Source organism: Podarcis cretensis (genome assembly GCF_951804945.1).
Source record: "Podarcis cretensis genome assembly, chromosome: 2".
Classification (NCBI taxonomy): domain Eukaryota; kingdom Metazoa; phylum Chordata; class Lepidosauria; order Squamata; family Lacertidae; genus Podarcis; species Podarcis cretensis.
In genome coordinates, this window is record NC_137171.1 from 81727393 (window position 1) to 81747677 (window position 20285).

The 20285-nt window shown below is 42.6% G+C and overlaps 1 protein-coding gene across 1 annotated transcript in view; it reads right to left on the reverse strand.

The window, feature by feature from the left end:
- Nucleotides 1–20285, reverse strand: part of SUSD3 (sushi domain containing 3) — a 58662-nt gene that overhangs the window by 26102 nt on the left and 12275 nt on the right. The window contains exon 2 of the mRNA XM_079965083.1: nt 2307–2495. Within this exon, the coding sequence (XP_079821209.1) occupies nt 2307–2495 (189 nt within the window). The remainder of the gene's footprint in view (nt 1–2306; nt 2496–20285) is intronic.

The following is a 20285-nucleotide window of genomic DNA, read 5'->3' on the forward strand; positions in this document are numbered from 1 at the left end:
AGGCACAGACAGGTAAGCAGCAGTCATTGTCTGCTGTGCCATCCCGCTGGCAGTTTCACATATTACATTAAGGTAGAACAATTCCTAGGGCTGTTTCTTTCTGTTAGATTGGATCTAGGTAGATATCAGGCACATGTGAATAATCTTTGGTTCTGCTATATCACCTGCTGCATCCGCTAAAGTCAGCACACAAAACTAGGCACCCTTGATGGTTGTACTAGGGTCAGTGGTGTCACAATGGGGGCCGGGGGCGAGTCGCCCCGGGCGCCATGTCTGGGGGGGGGTGACAAGAAGGCACCCTGCGGGGGCTCAAGCAGCCATTGTGCCGCCACAGCCACATGTGGAGGATCCTCTGTTCGCGGCTGCAGCTGCAAGCAGAGGATCCCAGTGCCGGCAGCAAACCGCTATGTACAGCGCATGTGTGGTGTCGCTATGTACTGCACATGCACATATGGCACTGTACATGCGCCCTATGTAGTGACGCCCCACCCCGGGTGTCACGACACCTTCGTTCGTCACTGACTAGGGTGGCCCGGTGTCCTCTCTCTGAAGGGCTATCAGATGAGAATCTTCTATTTGATGGGCTGTCCACTCCAGCTGTGGTTTGAAGTTCAAGAACCGTAAGAAGGGAGATCCAGGGCCATGAACATATTGGCCCTCAATAGTGATATCAGACTAAGCAGCCCACAATCTACAAGTACACCAGAGTGCAAAGAAAAGGAGGAACAGAACTGAGTATAATGTGCATATTGATTTATTTGAATAAGTGGATGTCAAGACTTTAACATGGGGCTCAGATACTTAGGTAATATCTTATTAAGACACCTTCCAAAGATTGCTTTTATACTCTTTAGAGTAGCTGTTGCTGCCAGCCTCTGGCTGTGATTGGAAACACAATTAACTAGGAATGCACCATTGTGGTTCAGCTTTGCAAGCAAATTTCAGACGAGTGGGCAAGCCACGCAGTCCCTTGTCATTTTAAAATTAGATGTGGATGCACTTCCGGTCTATTTAGGATTGACAGCAACTTGCTGAAATCCTATGGCTTGGCTGCAGCCTCTTTTCCCCGAGTTGGACCATTACCACTGATGTAATAAATAAGAAAAAGCACAGAGTGAAAAGGGACTAATATTGTTGCCATTTAAGGCCCATTGTCAATGTGACAGCCTCTTCTTTCTGCTATCTACCGGCAGTAGCCTAATTGCGCTTTACAGAACTATCCATATTTTTAGGAGATGAATCAATTTTTCCCCCAAAAGCCTAGCATTAAATTAAAGAGAGCGAGCGAGAGCTATTCACAGACAAGTTATATAAAAAATCAGCCTGATTGGTCAGACCTGCAGTTTTCTGAGAAAGGGTACAGAACATGTCTCACAGTTGCAAAAATGAAACAAGTACGTACAAGGGTAAGCATTTATATCCCTCATAAAGCTCTCCACAAGCCTTTCTTTGATGGTAGCTGGTGGTATCAGAATGTGACTCAAGTATTCTTGCACATGGTAGTACCATATTTTTCCATCTATAAGATGCCCCCTATTTGGGGGGCCTCAAAGTTTAGAAAATAGGGGGGATTGAGCTTTTGGGGAGGATTATTGGGGGGGGGATGTTGAAAATGGCTCACCTGCCAGAATGCAGCACACAACTTCGTTCTGACGGGTGTGTTATTTTCAGCATCTGCCCCCCCCCCAGTAATCAAGTGGCCAATCACCACTTAAAAACTTGGGCTCACGCTTTCTTCCGGCGGGTGAGCGATTTTCGGCATTGGCCGCTTGATTGTTGGGGGGGGGTGGATCCCAAAAACCGCTCACCCACCAGAATGTAGCAGACAACTGCTCGCTTCGCAGCTGCTTTATCGCCATTAGCCCTCCTGTTTGCCGCTGCGGCAGCCAATAGACAGCTGCCTTTGTTCTTGGTGGCCGCTGGCAGCGATCAAGGAGCTGATAGGTGGTTTCTGCGACGCAAGCGGCAATTGTAAGTGACGCGAGTAGTTGTGTGCTGCGTTCTGGCGGGTGAGTTATTTTCGGCATTCCCCCCCCCCAACAATCAAGCAGCCAATCGCTTACAATCTCAGGCTCGCGCCAAAAAACCATTCGCACATCCCCCCTCAGCACTACCTGTGTATAAAATGAGCCTAAATTTTGGACCTCATTTTTGGGTCAAAAAAGCTCACCTTATACACGGAAAAATACAGTAACAATCATTCATTATCTCCCTACACATCCATCATCAGCTTTGCCAGTGTTATGGATCAAGTCAGAAAAGATAAGGTAAAAGAATTGTCCGATCAGTTGAGGGAAAATACTTACGTTTACAAGAGGGAATGTCTGCTGTCCACTGTGTGCTGTTTCCTTTCCAAATGCATGTAACAACACCTTGTCCAATCAGCTGGTGTTCTGCAGAACACTGGAATGTTATTACTGTGCCAACGGTGGTACCATTGCCATGGATTATCTGTGATGTGCCAAGGTGAGGTGGGAATATTCGGCTGCATTGTCCTATTAAAAGGAGAGAGTAAATAGCTGCTATGCTTTTATCAGCATGTACCTTCAGCAGACCTGAAACATCTTTGGCATTAGCCCATTCCCATATTACCATCAGATTAAAATGGCCATTAATATCTGGTGCAGAACAGTGAAGACACACATGTGCACTATAATCCCAAAATTCCTGCGTTCAGATCAACTCAATAACACACACACATGTACATATACACACAAACACTGGGTGAGGCTAGCCTCTCATCCTCAGTTTCCCATTTGCATTAGGGAGATAATGTGCTGCCCTACATTACCGAGTTGGCAATAAAGATTACTCAGATGATGCATAGAACTGCTTTACATGCTCGAAATGTGCTCTATAAATGCTAAGTAGTAGCATTAGAATATCAGAGATGAGGAAGAAGATTTACTAGCTCTCGATCTCAGCTACGAAAAGCAAACAAGCTAACTGGATTGTAAGTGCATAGCTGTCAGACTCTGACAATCTCAAAAAGATAAATGGTGGTCCCTCTCTTCTTCAGCAAGAAGCCTGGTCCCTATCTCATGCTGAAAACAAAGCCAGGTACATTAAGTCAAGGATTTCCATATCTAAATTAAAGCTTTATTCTTAGAAGCATGTTCAGACACAAAGCAATTTATAAACACTTCACATTGTTGTATATATGTTAAGGCTAAAAAGTATACTGACATGCTTTTCATTGACTAATTAAATAAACAACCAAACAATACAGGCGCTAAAAGCATCTAGTCTTAAACATACCGCTACAGGATGATTATGGCAGCAATCCTATGCACGGTTTCCTGGGAATAATCATGTGCATACAGGGATATGTTTTTGAGAAAACGTGCATAGGATTATGCTGTAATTCAGTTTAATTGAATGCAGTGCTTGGTATAAATACTAAATTGTATAACCACGGCATTTATTTCAAAGGTTTTAGCAGTATTGCGGCATTTTCTTCTATTCTGGGATTCACTTGAATAGCGATCTCTTTCATTCTGTACATATTAGGCCCGTTTTTATGAAGACTAGGGTGCTCAAGTCTCCAGCTGCAACAGCAGCATCTTCATCACCAGCAAAATAAAAATGAAAGACTGGTACAGGAAAACCATTAGGAGTGTTAGACAATTACATCCAACTCATTTCCCAGTTTAAAATAAGTCGTGATCTTCTCATTCCGTTTAATTAGAGGACACTTATCAGTAAAATTGATCACAGCAGTGCAGCGCATTCAAAGATACCATTAGAAGCGTTCTGCTCCCATGAACAGTTTTACACCAACACTGCCAGCCAGCCCCAAAAGAGCAGCCACTGCAACAATCCACCCCTTACTCTATGTCCTTGGCGTCACTAGTAAGTACACTGTTGGCAGCAGTCACGGCCATTACTTCAGCTGGAGAAACCCAGGATGGAATTTATCACTACATCAAATCTCCCAGGACAGCTGTTTACTATACTACTGAAAGAAGAAGAAGAAAAGGCAGTTATAGAGGGTGGCTACAATAAATGGGATCAACCAGTTTATGAAAGGAAATCTTATGAATTTTGATGGAACTTGATCCTATGTTCAATTTAAGCCACATTATATAATATATATTGGGGGACACACAGGTGTACATATAATGTGAGGTTCCACAAGAGTTGTAGGGTTGTATCTGTATAGGTTTCTTCCACATGAAGAAGTCCACAGCCTAAGGAGGAGTCTCCAATCACAGGTGGAGTGGTGTCAGTGAAGACAGTGGTGACAAGAGATATGATCTCTGATGAAAGAAGCAAGATCAGCCATCACATAGCAATCCAAAAATTCAAAAAGGGGAGCAAAGTGTGAGTCTAAGACAGGCTGGAAAGGAAGAGGAATTAAGAGTATTCTTCTAGGTCAGATCCTCAGAAGCTGTTCAGACTGAAGAACTGAGAAACATCATGGATGTCAAGAATAAGACCTGCTGGCTCCAAACCAACAAAAGCTTCATAAATCGGCCACACACATTCCCTTTCGTTAGCCTATATCTGACAGGAGTGGGGTAGGGGCCACTCAGGGTGGCCAGTTCTGAAGAGAACCTCACTCTCTGCACTCTCATTTTCTGTAATGTGAATGCACAACCAGGCTGAGTAGGACAAAGTACTATGTGGATTGGTCCTAACAAAGAAAGATTTATTGATTTGAGGAATGGGGAATAAACAAAGGGGAAAGAGGGAAATCAGATGGGTGGACAAAAAGAAATTAAAAGATTCCAACTGTTCTTCCTAGGGCTGATTACTGTGCAGAAAATCTTGAATAGTACTGATTTAGATAAATGTAGACACACACTCATCACAAGATATTAAAATGACTTATCAAATGGCAAATTAATGTCCGGAAAATGATGTCCATGAGGTGGCTTGCTTGATTTTTTATCTGTTGTCATTTACCTGCAGTCGTCTTTGTAGAGTAATTAAAAAGTATTGAGCTTGTAGGCTTTTCTTCCTGAGCCGTGTATTTTCAAACGTTACCTTCTCCTGATCCCTTCAAAGAGTGCTTAGGACTAGTCAGTCGATGGCCCATTAAGCTATGTGTTCTTTGCCTGACAGGCCCTTCCTGCCCTAATAGTATTATGTCATTACTACTTGTATGTGTGGACTAGATTAAAAGGGGAGCCAATTTGTCACGAAGGGTGTGTTTTCGAAGATTTAATACCTGTGTTCAAAAGAGCATCTCAACATTTAAACGTCTGTCTGAAAGGTGTTCCAGTAACTTAGCTCTCTGATCTAGAGACAGCTTAGAATCTTCCTTGATCAGACTCAGTGTTTCTTCCCTGGGACTGAGTTGGATTCAAACACTCCAATGAAAGTGCCCATGTGTCCTACTTTACAGAGGGCAATGCTCTCTTTGAGGGACTTCTCTCTGAAGGCTTGTCTAGTACAGGTCCAACCGAAAGATAAAGGACCCTAAGATGAGAGAGTAGGGAAGGACCTTGAAGTCGCCCATCAATATCTCTGTCTTTGCCATGGTGAAATGTATTGTATTTCTGCTAATTGTCAATAACCACTTCTAAATTTGCATAGATACATACATTGCTTTTTTTCTTAAAAAATATTTAGGGGTGCTCTCATTTTGACTCAAGAAAATACCATTTTGTACTTCAAATCGGGGGAAATAAATACAGTAAATTACACAGCTGACAGCTCACAGTAACTTCCACATTAGCATGAGGTTGTGTGCACTAACATCTTCCTGATTCCTCTGCTTGTGTCTGAGACTCAGGAAACACCGGGCAAGGAAACGAAGCTGCCATCGGAGGTGGAAACTACGAAACTGACCAATCACCATGCTAGATTCCACCTCCTACTTCACACACTAAACGCCCACTTCCGTCTGAGACTCAGGAAACACCATGACAGGAAATGAGGCCACCATCGGGGATAGCAACGGAACTGATGATTCACCGTGCTAGAGAAGAAACTAAATTTTTAAAGTTTTTTCTCCCGTTAGATGCACAAAATGTTTGGGGGTACGCGTACCCCTGTGTCCCCCCCCGAGAAAAAAAGCACTGGATACATATAAATTAGCAAATTTAATGCAATCCAGTGCCTCATTTGTCCTCTTCTTTACTGGTACAGTTCCTCTTCCTTGTGGTTATCCTGAATCCATCCCTGTTTGTCAGGCATTGTCCCTATTTATTAGTCCCTCGTAAATCACTGTCTCAGCTTTTTGCTTTTTCGCTGTCTTTATCTTCTGTCTGCACTTCAAAAGAGCTGTCATTTTTCAGGTTTCGGTTTCCTCCCCAGGGTCATCTCTAGAAGTTATATATCCGAGTCAGTGAATGAAGACATTTTGGCTTCAGCTCACATGTAGGCCAATGGGCATGCGTGAATACCAAGGCACCATGCAGTGCACAGCCAGACTTACACAAGCATACACACACACACATGCACACACACACACAGCAGCTGTCTTGAATACTGATCACATATGGTAGAAAATGTGTTTTTCCAAGTATCTCTTTAATACCTTCCTGAGTTTTCTCTGGTGGAACACAGAGAACTGCAAAGAGAATGAAGACTGAATAGAGAAAGTGGAGGAAAGCTAGGAAGGAGAGAAGGTAGCCTGGGCAGTGATCCTTGGGAAGTGGGGTATCACAAGGATGTCCCCATTTTCACCTGTGACATATTGGAAGGTATATACCAAATGCTACATCAGCATATCTTTTGCATTGGAATCTCACGTTATGCTCAAATTTATTTTTCACCGAAATGCTACCAGGAGCAAATTTGAACAGGAGCACATGATGGGAAGAAAGGATTAACTATTCCCATCACCATTCGCTCTTCCAAATGAACTGGCAGCTGCCATGGCTTGTATTTCAAGAAAGGAAATACTAGGAAGCAAATCCTTGGGTCCTGTCATAACATGTGGGGGGTGTTTTGAACCTCTGGCTGCTTTAGTTGGGTAATGAGAAATCATTTGACAAAACGTTTGCTAAGCAGAGTCACTGGACAGAATCAGTTTTCCATAAAGGCTAACATTTTATGGTTGCTCATTAGTCTTAAATGATTACATATTCTTGGTCATAGTCTGAAAAACTAGCAAACTTTGCTTTGTCTGTTAACACAAGCCTAAGCTTACTCTAGTTTGAAGTTACAGATAGGTAGCCGTGTTGGTCTGCCATAGTCAAAACAAAATAAAAAAATTCCTTCCAGTAGCACCTTAAAGACCAACTAAGTTAGTTCTTGGTATGAGCTTTCGTGTGCATGCACACTTCTTTAGATACACTGAAACAGAAGTCACCAGACCCTTCTATATAGTGAGAAGGTGGGGAGGGGTATTACTCAGAAGGGTGGTGGGATTGGGTGATTGGCAGATAGCTGTGATGAGCCTGTTGACGACTCTTAACGACTGCAATAGGTCTTACAGGAAAAAGCAAGGGGTGAGAAGGTGAAAAATGGCTTTGTCATGTATAATGAGATAAGAATCCAATGTCTTTGTTCAGACCAGGTCTCTCCATGGTTTTAAGTTTGGTAATAAGTTGCAATTCAGCAGCTTCTCTTTCCAGTCTATTTCTGAAATTCCTTTGTAATAGAACAGCTACTTTTAGATCTTGTATAGAATGTCCTGGGAGATTGAAGTGTTCTCCTACTGGTTTCTCTGTCTTGTGATTCCTGATGTCAGATTTATGTCCGTTTATTCTTTGGCGTAAGGTTTGGCCTGTTTGTCCAACATAGAGAGCTGAAGGACACTGTTGGCATTTGATGGCATACACAATGTTAGACGATGAGCAATTAAATAGTCCCGAGATGGTATGTGTGATGTTGTTGGGGCCAGTAATGGTGTTGTCCGAGTGTATGTGGCAGCAAAGTTGGCATCTGGGTTTATTGCAGGCTCTGGTGCCAGTGTCCGTGTTAACTCTGGTTGTAGTATTATTGTGGGTTAGGAGTTGTTTAAGATTGGGTGGCTGTCTGTAGGCAATGAAAGGTCTTCCTCCCAGAGCTTGAGAAAGAGAACTGTCATTGTCCTGGAGAGGTTGTAGATCTCTGATGATGCGTTGTACTGTTTTAACTTGGGAGCTGTATGTGATGACTAGAGGTGTTCTTTTATTTTCTTTTTTGGGTCTGTCTTGCAGCAAGTTCTCTTCTAGTTTGAAGGTTGAATTGACACTTGTTGTTGTTTAGTCGTTTAGTCGTGTCCGACTCTTCGTGACCCCATGGACCAGAGCATGCCAGGCACTCCTGTCTTCCACTGCCTCCTGCAGTTTGGACAGACTCATGTTTGTAGCTTTGAGAACACTGCCCAACCATCTCATCCTCTGTCATCCCCTTCTCCTTGTGCCCTCCATCTTTCCCAACATCAGGGTCTTTTCCAGGGAGTCTTCTCTTCTCATGAGGTGGCCAAAGTATTGGAGCCTCAGCTTCACAATCTGTCCTTCCAGTGAGCACACTTAGGGTGTGCTTAAACTTGCTTTGTGATTCCCCCTACACACACACATTCATTTGCATCCAAAAAGGCCACTTTAGAATAGATGGGGCCAGATACAATTAGCCTGCAATAAGGGGCAAGCTGAAATGCTTGCACTGATGAAACAGTCTCCTTAGCGCTATGCTGAATGCCACCCTACAGTTTTATACAACAAACTTTCAAGATACCAGAGTAAACATCCATAATATTGCAATCCTATGGATGTATATTCAGAAGTAAGCACCATTGATTTCAAAAGTTTTGAGCTTGAGACCAGGTTACTTTAACAATCGCCTTCTCTCACTTATCGCCTATATGATTTGCATAGTTGGAGCACTTCTTAGAAACACTTACCATATGGTTTCGCTGCTGGTAAGCTGTGGATTTAGCTTTGTTGATGAGAAAACAAAAGACGGGAGAGCAATTTCACAATACCTACCTATAAAGCATTTGTATGGTACCAACAAAAAAAGGGACAGAAAAAGACAAATGGAAAATTCCTTTAAAAGATGGGCAATTAATGGAAGAATAACACTAATTAAAATCCTAATTAGTTTGTGGAAGTTTAATTATAATAGACACAATAGGTTGCACCCAAAAGTTGCATGACCAGAAGAAGGCTGCTCACATAGCTGATCTTCCTAGACTTTCCTCTCTCCTTCAGTCCTCCTATGCCCTCTGAAAAGTATATTCTAGGGGGAGGACCCACAGAACCAATGAGGAGCTGCACAGGCATTTTATTATTATTGCTATTATTAAATTTGTATACAGCCCTTCCTCAGTTGATCTCAGGGCAGATTCAGTCCAGTCTGCAACACTCTCAGCTTCTCAGTAAGCAAATATCTGTGTTGTTTTAATATAACGTCTTGAAAATATGTTATTCCATCCTGACTTTAGCAACCATCGCTCAATTACCAAATTCTTTTTTTTTAAAATAATTTTTATTAATTTCCAATTTTTTATCACAAACAGAAAAAAAACAACATAAGAACAAACAAACAACACACTCATATTTTCTTAACCTTATTTTCATAACCCTCTTTTCCCGGACTTCCCCATACCTTCCCCTTTTTGCATCCTTAATTTAGTACCATTATTCAGCAACCTTTCTTGCCCAATTAAATATAAATTCATCCTCTTTTTCTACTCCACCCTAAACTTTAAACCCAATTATCGCTGCAATTCTACGTCTTCTTTTCCCTCAGCATTTTAACACTCCTCAGTTTTGTAATAATTCTTGAGATACATCTTAAATTTCTTCCAATCTTCTTCCACAGTCTCTCTCTCTTGGTCGCGAATTCTGCCAGTCATTTCTGCCAGTCCCATAAAGTCAATCACTTTCGCCTGCCATTCCTCCAGCGTGGGTAACTCTTGTGTCTTCCAATACTTTGCTAGAAGAATCCTTGCTGCCGTAGTAGCGTACAAAAACAAATTCTTGTCCTTCTTCGGCACCAACTGGCCGACCATACCCAAGAGAAATGCCTCTGGTTTCTTGTTAAAGGTGCACTTAAGCACTTTCTTAATTTCATTATAAATCATCTCCCAGAAGGCTTTAATCTTTGGGCAGGTCCACCAAAGATGGAAGAAGGTACCTTCAGTCTCTTTACATTTCCAACATTTGTTATTGGGCAGATGATAAATCTTCGCAAGCTTGACTGGGGTCATGTACCACCTATAAATCATTTTCATAATGTTTTCTCGTAAGGCATTACAAGCCGTAAATTTAATACCTGTGGTCCATAACTGCTCCCAGTCAGCAAACATAATGTCATGACCTATGTCCTGTGCCCATTTAACCATAGCTGACTTCACTGTCTCGTCTATTGTATTCCACTTCAACAGCAAGTTATACATTCTTGATAAATTCTTAGTATTGGGTTCTAACAGTTCTGTTTCTAGTTTCGATTTCTCCACCTGGAAACCAATTTTCCTGCTCAATTACCAAATTCAAGGCCCTTAAAAGATTCTATCTATGGTGCACTTTTGTGGGTTAGAGCCCAAGCAGTGCGAAGTGTTATCCTTAGCTGGTAGGGGGATGCGCACACACAGATGCAGGGTAAAGGAAAAGTAACCACTAGGTGTTGGGGAGCAGTGACTCTTAGTAAAAAAAGTAAATCCAAAAGGCAAGGCAAAAGGTGTCAGTATTATTTGCACACAGAGCCCAAACACAGAAAGGACGAGAACAACCCATTGATGATAATGCTATCCTACTCAGCGTTGTGGGCCCAGTTCTGCGGAACTACTTCCTTGTTGAGATCAGACAGGTCAAACTTCAGGTGCTTCATCAAGTCCTTTCCATTTCAGCAGGCATTTTAAAGATGCTAACAACAACAACAACAACAGCAACAACAACAACAACAATTTATTATTTGTGCCCCACCCATCTGGCTGGGTTTCCCCAGCCACTCTGGGCAGCTTCCAAGATTAAAAATACATTAAAATGTCACACATTAAAAACTTCCCTAAACAGGGCTGCCTTTTTTATTTTATTATTATGTACTTTTAAATTGGTTTTATCCACCGTATGCTTTACGTAACCCTTCTGAACACCGCTTAGAAACCCTTGTGCCCCGTGGCATAAAAACAGCTGAAATAAACAGACAATATATTACGCCACCATTGAGCCGCACAAATTGCACGGTCTTCATGGATAAAGGTGATAGGGGCGAACTTATTTGCTTGTACAACCTCAAATAATTAGATGACTCCTAGGATTTGCCACAGTTAGAAGGGTACATGCCCAGCTAGCATAGCCCCTTACGGGAGATGTTATTCACCAGGCACTCCTAATTTCACTGGGTTCTACTGCTGTTGGCATAAACACAATTTCACGCAATAGCACAGTTTCATATTGTTCTTCAACCATAGCAAATACATTGTATCTATGCAGATAGTCCTCAAATCACATCAAGCGTTATGAGGAAATGTTATCCAGCTGAACCAGCAGGTGTTAGGTAGGCTATACATCTGAGCAAATAATTAAAAAGTTATCCTCTCAAGACAATTTACTACAACAGGGAAATCTCAATTTCACATCCACAACACAGAGGCTGTGTACACACTAACCATTTTGTAGCACAAAAATGTATTTATTTGTTTTTTCTCAATCCCGACGCATTTGCACTTGTCCTCAACATGCTGTTTTCAATGTGGATGGATTCTAGAGACTGCCTTCCACAAGGGTGGGTATGGTTTCTTGATCAGCATTTGAAAATCCTCCCCTTGATTGGGTTATTCATGCCTTTCCCACCCTGCGCATGGGGAATGAAGAAAGAATGGCAACTGCAGACTTGGTATATGCCCATTCACAACATCACTGGATAGGAGTGGACACTCATACACACATCCCTATTACCAGTACTGCCTACATCTGTTTTCAATGCAATGGATGCATTGTGGGGTACTGCAAAGTCAATCAGAATGAAAACAGTTTCTCAATAAGTGCTTTTGGGGGCCAAAAAATATGCAGTAGATCTCTAGATTACATGAGTGGACTAGGTAGAACAACGGAGTGCCCAGTTTCCATTGACTCTAGAGTAAACAGCCAAAATCTTTGGGGCCTGTAGGTTACTTAGTCTAAGTCAGGCATAGGCAAACTCAGCCCTCCAGGTGTTTTGGGACTACAACTCCCATCATCCCTAGCTAACAGAACCAGTGGTCAGAGATGATGGGAATTGTAGTCTCAAAACATCTGGATGGCTGAGTTTGCCTATGCCTGGTCTAAGTCCACAACTGATGCAGAAAATCCAGAGTTAGAGGAATCCCATCAGATGGTTGACTCAACTTTTGCTTGAAGACTTCCAGCAAGGCTGAACCCACTACCACTCTAGGAGGTAATTGGTGTCATTTTGGAAGAGCTTGCCCCTTCAAAAACAAAAATGGGTCTGGAAAACCTCAAGCCCAGGGGCTGCATGTGGCCCTCCAGGCCTCTCTGTGTGGCCCTCTGAAATACCCTCAGGCTATATCCCTCACCATTCCTGCTTTGCTCCATCCTTGAGTGTTTCTGCCTATCTAGAATGTGTCCTTGAACTCCGTTAATGTGTCTTGCTTGACTGGAAGAAAGGGTAGTGAGGGCTATGTGAGTAAATTAGTATTTGTTGCTCCAACCACTTTGGCTTCTGGCCCTGCCCATGTGACCCCAGAAGATTGCCTAGAAGGTCCTGTGGCATTCAGGCTGAAAAGAAAGTCCTACCCTCCCTGCTCTAGAAGTTTCTCCCAATGTTTAGGTGAAATCTGTGCTTCTGTATTGTAAGCCCATTATGAGCTAATCTCCTAAAGAAATTTTCAGTATTTCAACTGAAAGAGAGACTAGTGCATCTTCCCTTGTCAGAGTATGTGGAATCTTGGCAGGGAGATTCTTTCCTGTGTCTTTTATGTTACTTTCTGAGGAGTGGGTTTGTTCCTTCCAGCTGCTAAGTTTTATTATGTACATCGAAGCCAGATGTTCAATAAGATGTTGTTCTCTGTCATAGAGCAGCATGGAAACTGAATCTTCCTGTCCTTCCTTTGCTGAATTCAACCGTTTGAAGAAGAAAAAAACAGCCAAATTAGTCTATTTAAAGATGAAAACCTCCGAATGCATCAAAACATCCATCAACAGCATAGAAAAACTGACTTATAATAAAACACCTCAGATAATTACAGAGATGGTCTAATTAAAGGAAATCCAAAAGGTGTTATAGAGTTACATCTTGACTGTTATTTTCTAGTTAAAAATAGGCTGCAACGGGTATTGTCGGAACAATTATGCTTCTGTGCAATGCCATCTGCAAATCTGAATTACTCACAGAAGAGATGTAAAGTGCCCATTCTTTCATTCATTTCTTTTGCAATTAACATATATCACTAGTTGCTAACTCTTGAGTTTTCTTCCTTTGCCACTGGGGACAATTTAATCACGTTATATACTTTCAATCATTCCACTGTAAAGTAAATAGAGAGTAGAAAGATGAAGTATTTACCGAATCACTTAATTTCTATGCTTTTAAACAGAAAGTCTAAAGAGGATTGAAATGAAAACAAGCTCTGAAACAGAAGAACACGACTGCTTGTTCATCATCATCCTAAGAACCAGTACATGGACTTGAAGCAGAAGTATTTTCCCCACCCCAAATATCAGCACAGTCTAATAGCCCAATGAGGGTGACTAAATACTGTGCACAATCATCATGTACAGGGGCATTGAGATGATGGTGGAAGACCGCAACCTAACCGCAACCCATTGATTGTTCACAGAGCATCCGTGGGTTATACTGAATGTCACAAGAGTGGACCTTCCCTCCTCCTGGGTTCCCCAAGCCTCCAGAGCAGATTAGGAGTTGTGTGTGTGGTTCATAGGGGACAGAAAGAAGCAGATGTTGCATTCAATGAGCAATAGATCAAGGGGCTGTAGCAACTAACCTATGATGGAAGGTTATAATTGTGAGCCTTAAGCTCCTGCAGAATAAGGCACCAGTCGGAGTAGACAATAGTGGGATGGGTGGACAAAGAAAACAATCTGACTTCATGTAAGGCAGTTTCGTATGGTCAAGTGTCAAACAGGAGCCCCACCCCTTGGGATTGTTTTTTCCAGGGATCACTGCAAAAGGCAATTAAAGTGTTAATGGGCCAGTGTGATCCTTGATTGGTTAGTATTGTCTATATTGCCTGTAATCTATATTAGAAGTGCTCCCCCTACTTCATTTGCCCTCAAAGACATCAGGATATAGCCAAATCTGATTGGATTACTAGCACAAAGACATCACCATCCAGTGTCCAGTTTATTTAGGGCTGCCATATACCCAAAATTTTCCAGATATAGCCGGTATCCGCCCATCAAAAATGGTGTCTGGGCAGAATTATCTGACAGCGGCAAAAATGTCCATATTGGAAGTGTTGATTTCCCCCCCCCCCCTGCAATTTCCGCCCCAAATAGAAGAGTTTGGATTTGATATCCCGCTTTATCACTCCCCTTAAGGAGTCTCAAAGCGGCTGACAATCTCCTTTTCCCTTCCTCCCCCACAACAAACACTCTGTGAGGTGAGTGGGGCTGAAAGACTTCAAAGTGACTAGCCCAAGGTCACCCAGCAGCTGCATGTGGAGGAGCAGGGAAGCAAACCCGGTTCACCAGATTACGAGACTACCGCTCTTAACCACTACACCATGCTGGCTCTCAAAAATAGGCAAAATACTTCTCTCTTTTTTTGTTTTTGAGATTTTGCAGAAAAAGCTCAGTAACTTTGGCCAAAAACAGATTTCCCCTTTTTGAAATATGGCAAGCCCAGCTTATTGGATAATGGCACTCAAGAAGAAATAAAACTGATTATTTAAAAAAAATATATAAAGTGGTACTGAAGCACCACGAGAGAATGGAAACATATAAGTTGCTACTAGCAACCATGAAAAAATGCAGGATTAAAGATTAAACACGGGGATAGGGCCAGACACCCCAAATTTCTGCTTCTGAGGCAAAAAGCAAACCAGAAGAACATTTGGCTCAGCCCTAATCATTATTCTCTACCTGTACTCATGAATAGCCTCTCATTTGTTAAATGTGTGCAGCCAACCATGCTACTTCTGGAGACAGTGCCAAATGGTACCTATTAACTACAACCCATATTTTCGAATGGAAGCAGCAATGAAGAGAAAAGTTAACTTTCCCATGCCCTTAGTGAAGCCGACATGTTATCTGGGGATAATGTTTAAATAATGTTCAACATTTCCAATAACCGTAAAAGAGTTCCATTAAAAGTGCCACAGCACTCAATACAAAAAAGCAAAAAAAATCCAGTCTATGCATTTGTGAGGCATGTATAACTTTCTCATAAAAATTCTAATCTTAACCTCCATCTAAATATCTTGCTGATGTATGAATCAAGCCTCAACAGAGCAACAAGGCTTTTCACAGTGAATCTATCATTAGTTTTGGTTCTATGTGCACAGAATGCAAAAGTGGCAGAAATCCTTCACATTTCTAAATATGTTTGCATGCATGTGTAACTCATGTATGTGTAATTAATTAATTGCTGGTAATTCATTATTAATTAATAAGTTTGTTACTTAATTCTACAGGAAGCCATTAGCAAACAAAAAACCTCAGCAAAATCTAGCTACAATTAAACACTTTGAATTACCATTGATTTCAGTGAAAGAGTTAAGCGCACACTTAAATCTCATTGAAATAAATTGAAAACTAGAGTGTTTACCGTAACTTCAGTTTTCAAACTGTATCATATTGAACATGCAATAAATAAATATTACACAGACCCACATCTTGCCAGCTCACCAAAAACAAAGGACACCTACAAATGAAAAAATTAAGGGCACACACTTAAATATCTCCCACTGAAAGCTATTTCATGTTAGATCCTCTTTCCAACCTGTACAATATTCCATGTGCAACAAACAGACAAACATTACAAAGGCAAACAGATCAATCTCCAACTTGCCAGCTCACAAAAGAAGAAAGATGTCAAGAGACTGAATAAGAATGTCGAGCGTCCTACACTCATTTCACAGGAAAACATATTTGATGGGTGGGTGGGTGGGTGCCAGAGGCACTGACTTGGTCCCCAGACTCTGGGTGCCAAGCAGCACACGTGCACAACATGACATCACGATGACATGACATCACATCACATCTGCCTCCACCGTGGGGCTTATGTCGGGGCCCACTGTGGGCGCGGATGTGCTTCTACGGTGGTGGGGGATGGGCAGCAGAGAATTGGTGCCCACAGTCCCATGGAGATGGCGTTCCACCACCCCACACCCTCCCACCACTGCAGTGACCAGGCTAAGGCCTCCACTTAGGCCACACACACACCCTGGGCACACGTCCGTGGCCACAGTGGGCCCCAACAGAAGCCCTGAAGCGAAGGCCCTTGCCCAGTCTCCACCGTGAAGTCAGAGGTAAAGCAGCAGGTAGCGGCGATGGGTGGAGGCCAGGCACCCACAGTGAAAATTTTGTGGGTGCCCAGGTATCCAGGGCCTCCTGGAGTTCTCTCTGTCACACACACACACACACACACTGCATGCACACCACTCTTTTACGGCACATCATTCCATCACGCACACTCAAAAAATTACGGGAATTGCAGTTCATTAAGGGTGCTGAGAATTGTGGCTCTGTGCTGGAGAAACTACAGTTCCCAGGATTCAGAGGGGTGTGTGTGCTTTAAATAAATGCATAGTGTACACAGCCCCAGGGATGCTATAAGGTACCTAAAGGGAACAATGCATATCATGGGAACTAAAGAATCTGCCTTATACTGAGTAACACTATTGGTCCATTAAGCTCAGGGAATCCTGACTAGCAGTAGTGCACCTGACTACGGACTGGGAATCTTTTTCAAAACTACCTGGCAGTGCTGAGGACTGAAGCCAGAACCTTTTCTAGGCAAAGCACATGCTCTACCGCTGAGCTGCATTTAAAAAATGGCAAGGCAGCTAGTATGTCAACTTCCTTCTTCTATGCCACCTCTCAGTCCAGGCATGAGGATCTCTGATACTCACCTAGGTCACATCTCCAGTATTCAGAACAAAGGATAACCATAGCAGATTTTCACCATGAAAAGGAAGGAAACTTCTCAGTAGTAAAGGAAGCTACAACCATGGGGTTTTGGATCCAGACTTGCTCATGCTTAAAGGAGACAGGGTGGCATCAATATGCCTTAAATTGGTCATGGTTTCATTGGGTGTCCTCTTAGCATGACCAAGTCTAGAGCTGCCCCATTGTCCAAGGTTGGTTTAGAGGACAGAGGCAAGCAGCTCGGGATGGCTGAAGGTTTGAGGAAGGCCGGCAGACCCCAAACTGGAGGATACTGAAATCCAAGAAGGGACAAGGAGTATTAAATGGGGGTTAAATTGGCAGAAAGGGCCCAAGACCCTCAGCAGTAGCTTCAGGGAATTTCCTGCCTTTTGTTGCAGCACACACACTTTGTATAACCAGCATTAGCAGACAAAACAATCCTTCACCTCCCCCTCAGAACTGTCAAAAGCAGGGAGGTGTGGACATTTGTATGGAAAAGGCTGCCCATTTCCCAGTCCTTCTTTGAACAAACATTACCTCCATAAATTATCCAGCATTTCAAACCAGAGCATGGTTTATGTTCAGGTAGCTCAGCCAGTTTGGTCAAGAGGAGATTATATATTTTTAAACATTACATTTACTAGCTACTTGGCATGTTATCAAAAAAAGCTGTCGTAGTCATCAATTTGTGCTGTCCTGCAAGAGGCATATTTTGTTGTCATGGTACTGTGCTTAAACTAAATCTCAGCCACAGAAAAAGGGTGTGCTGGGGAGAAAAAGAAAATATAAAGACAAGCAACAGACCATTGATACCAAGTGGATGTTCTGTCTCTATGAAACACAAATATCAACAGATGCATTTATTCCACCCTCCATACCAGTTAGAGCCAGCTGTCTAGAAACTTACAGCAGGGATGAGGTCCCTGTGCCCCTCCAAATACTTGCTGCACTACAGCTTCCATCGCCCCTAACCATTGGTCATGCTGGCAGGGGCTGATGAGCTGGAAGGTCAAAGGTTCACCATCCACATGATTTAATATTTGGAGGGTCACAGGTAACCCACACCTGGTTTAATGTATGCACTACTGGGCCAGGTGACAAAAGGAAGAACAGAAAATATTATCTGAACACACACAATGTGAAAACTTCTAATAGTTTGCATTTGTTTTGCTTTAACCTGTAGACCTTGGAGCTGCAAAAGATGTATGACATGAAAACGACAGAAGATCCCAGTCTTAACAGCCAAGCTTCTTTCTTTCTGGAAGAGAAATAGTAAATCTCACAAGCCCACTTTCTAAGAAAAGAGTTCCACAGGGCTTCCTTTTATTTCAACTTTTTACAACATGGAAGCTATTATATTTGAATGCTGTTCAGCACCCCAAATAACGCCATGGTGCATCTACAGAATCTCACAATGGCAACATGACCATGCTGATGCAAGAGTGACATGACATCCGTCAGACTGGATCGTGCCAGACAAGGGAAACGTTCTCTGTGGGAGGAAGGTGAAGATGTAAGCCAGTTTTTCGTTTCTGAATTTTCAAGCTGACCCAGCTCAAGGCTAAGCGAGGCTCATTCTTTTTGCACCATTTTGACCTCCATTACAGAACTGCTAGAACAGAAATGTACTTTACTGAACCCAGAGGAGGTGGCCACATGAATTCCTGCACTAAAACCATTAAAATAGTGGAAGCACAGGAGTGGATCAGTTCATTTTATGACAGAAACCAAAAAGCTTCACCAGAACAGGAAACAAGAGCTGTACTTTTCATTGCAGAGAATTAGTAAATCTATGGTCTGTTCTTCTGAATGCTCTGCAGTAGCCATCACTGGGTATCGTGACCAATTAGTCAGCCATTCCATCTTTTAATATGAACAAGAGCATTTGTACATATTTATTTACTATGCCATTTATACCCTACAGTTCCTGAAAGTTGTTCAGAATGGTGTACATTATTCTTCCTTCCCTTCTATTTATTCTCCCAACAACCGTTTGAGGTGGGTTAGGCTGGGAGGTGGTGATTGATCTATTAGTACCACAGCACTAGCACTATTCATACAATGGCTGTTCTTACTACTAATATGTAGGGGGGTGCTTTTTGCACTATGCATACAGAGCCTTCGTGTTTACAGTTTGCTCATGTAAGAATCATGTAGGCAGTCAGTTGTATTGACCAGAGAGGTGGACATCTGGCTGGACCCCCACCCACACATCTACATGAAATGCTTGTACACGCAATAATTGTGCAAATCATATACATTTAAGCTTGTACAATTAAGCAGGTACCATTTCAGCTCCCATCAGCCCTGCCCTATGCCTATAAGAAGGGATCATAATTGTACCATCATCCAAAATAATATGGAAAATGCACATTCAGGTGATCCTACCCTGTTGAAAATCGCACACCAACCTTGGCAAATAAATGTTGTGGCAAACGCGCGAACACTGTTCTTTGGCAAGGCAGGAATATGCATAAGATAACCAGGAAGCCTTTGCACATCCTACAAGTGATTAAACTGCCGTGCCCAAGCTTTTGCTCCCCTGACCCTGGGGGACGAGGGGAAGATGACAGGGATCAAGCACAAGTTAAGCTTGTTTATCACTGTAATGAAAAGAATGGCAAAGCAAAACGCCGCAAATTAGTTCTAACAGACTTCCTCAGTTAATGTAGCAAAGCAGAGATGGCACTCACCTTTTCAATCAATATCAGCACATCTGCCTAGAAAACAAGAGAGGCAAACCCAAATTGTGTCTGATTACTTGCTCACTACCAATTCTAACCTCATGTTAAACTTAAAAGATAGCTAATCTAATTCTTAAAAACAAACAAACAAAGAGATGGAGAGAATATGACTTTGGAGCACTAGCGAGCATTGGGGTGCCATCACTCAGCTGACTCTGGTTGGACACATCACAGCTGCTTGACAGGAGATAAAGAGAGAAGGGAGGTGGATGTGGTGCAAACACACAGGCAGGAGTCTGGACTGACTCTGCAGGTGCATTCGCACTGTGCCAGACTCACCACCACCTCCCTCTGTACCTCCTAGTAAGCAGCAGCAAAATGACCAGCCAGAGGACCAGCCAGGTGTGTGGTGCTGCCTCACCACCCCATCCACAGCTGCTTTCTAGATGCTTCTCACAGTCGAAATTCAAACTACTATCACAGGGTTTATTATATATTATGATTTCAGCCACACACTCCTTGTTTGGGCCTTGCTCATATGTCCGACTCTGAGGGTGCTTCACATGTGTATGTGTTTATTCCTGTGTTTGTGCAGCATGTGATTTCCATCAGCAAAGTGGTCGTCATCGGCCAAGCACCACAACTAGAACTTTCCAAAAGCTTCACA